Source organism: Sinocyclocheilus grahami, unplaced genomic scaffold (genome assembly GCF_001515645.1).
Source record: "Sinocyclocheilus grahami isolate Dianchi unplaced genomic scaffold, SAMN03320097.WGS_v1.1 scaffold32342.1, whole genome shotgun sequence".
NCBI classification, from domain to species: Eukaryota; Metazoa; Chordata; class Actinopteri; order Cypriniformes; family Cyprinidae; genus Sinocyclocheilus; species Sinocyclocheilus grahami.
The window spans coordinates 1-1157 of NW_015521484.1; the positions used below are offsets into that span (position 1 = coordinate 1).

Below are 1157 nucleotides of genomic sequence, written 5' to 3' on the forward strand. Positions count from 1 at the left end.
TCATTTGAATAGATCTAAGTGGTAGATGAGATGTGCATGAATGCATTTGTATTTGGTGGAAGGATCTGGCTTTGTTTTCAAGCAAGGCTGTGCACTCTAATGATGAGACCTCATGAATGTTGTCCCTCTGTTGCATACACTCTCTCTCTTGCCACAGAAGCCCTCTCTGAACGCGGCCCATGATGCAGCACAGAAGGTGCTAGATGCAGCCACTCAGCAGCAGAAGAGCCGATGTGAGTCAAATTGTGTCCCCTTATTCTTGAATCTTCTGCTGTGTTTGTGTGTTCCGTGTTTCACTATGTTTTCCATATTTGAAACACCATTTGCTGAGTTGTTTATGTTTTGTTCACAGTTCCTCAAATGCAAAATACTCCCTTCAGCCAATCACTCACATCAGGAGGTAAACCCAACCTGTCTACAGTTACCACAGTGTCACCGCCAATGTTAACGCAGCAACAAGTTCCACCTCAGCAGCCACCGCAGCAACCACAAGTCCCACCACAAGGTCCACCTGCACCCAACCAGCAACCTCCTCAGGCCCCTCAGCCACAGCCCACCAATCAGCAGACGCCGCCAACAACACAGCCTGGCATGGTCAGACTTGAGAAATGTATTTCTGTGAATACTGACTTATTTGGATTAATTTGGAGTCCATACAATTTCAATATATTCTTGTTTTTTTAGGCAGCTCTACCTGCACCTCCAGCTGGGGCACAGCAAGGTGTTGCCAATAAGGTTGTAGCATGGAGTGGAGTTCTAGAATGGCAGGAGGTGAGAAAAGTGCCGTCATAGCAATATTTGCATACTAAAAATGGTCTTCTTCAGATCGGTTTTGTGGTTTACTGCTGGAAAAGAACCATAAGGACTTCACTTGGAATCTCTTGCTTTATAGAAAGAAAACAATGTCATTATGTTGCAGTACAAGTTGCAGCATTCATTTATGTAGAAAAATCGGAATGTCAAGGGATAAACAATTCTCAAGGCAGATTTTCAGGTTTAAAACAACAAAATTGAGACAAAAGAAGAAATTGATCATTTCTTGAACAATTTAGAGCGCACAGACAAAACAAACTTTATGCATGTTCTGTTAGTGTGCGTTCTGACAGTTCTGGAAGGTAATAGAAGTCAGTGACAGTAATTTGTACATTGTTTTATTC

At 42.7% G+C, this 1157-nt stretch overlaps 1 protein-coding gene across 1 annotated transcript; it reads left to right on the forward strand.

The window, feature by feature from the left end:
- Positions 1–112: 112 nt before the first annotated feature.
- On the forward strand, positions 113–771 carry LOC107580375 (mediator of RNA polymerase II transcription subunit 25-like; the record flags this gene model as incomplete). The annotated part of the gene is made up of 3 exons (XM_016266086.1): positions 113–233; positions 353–594; positions 685–771. Coding segments are annotated over exons 1-3 (450 nt in total), but the record flags the coding sequence as incomplete, so codon positions are not given.
- Between the last annotated feature and the right edge of the window lie 386 nt (positions 772–1157).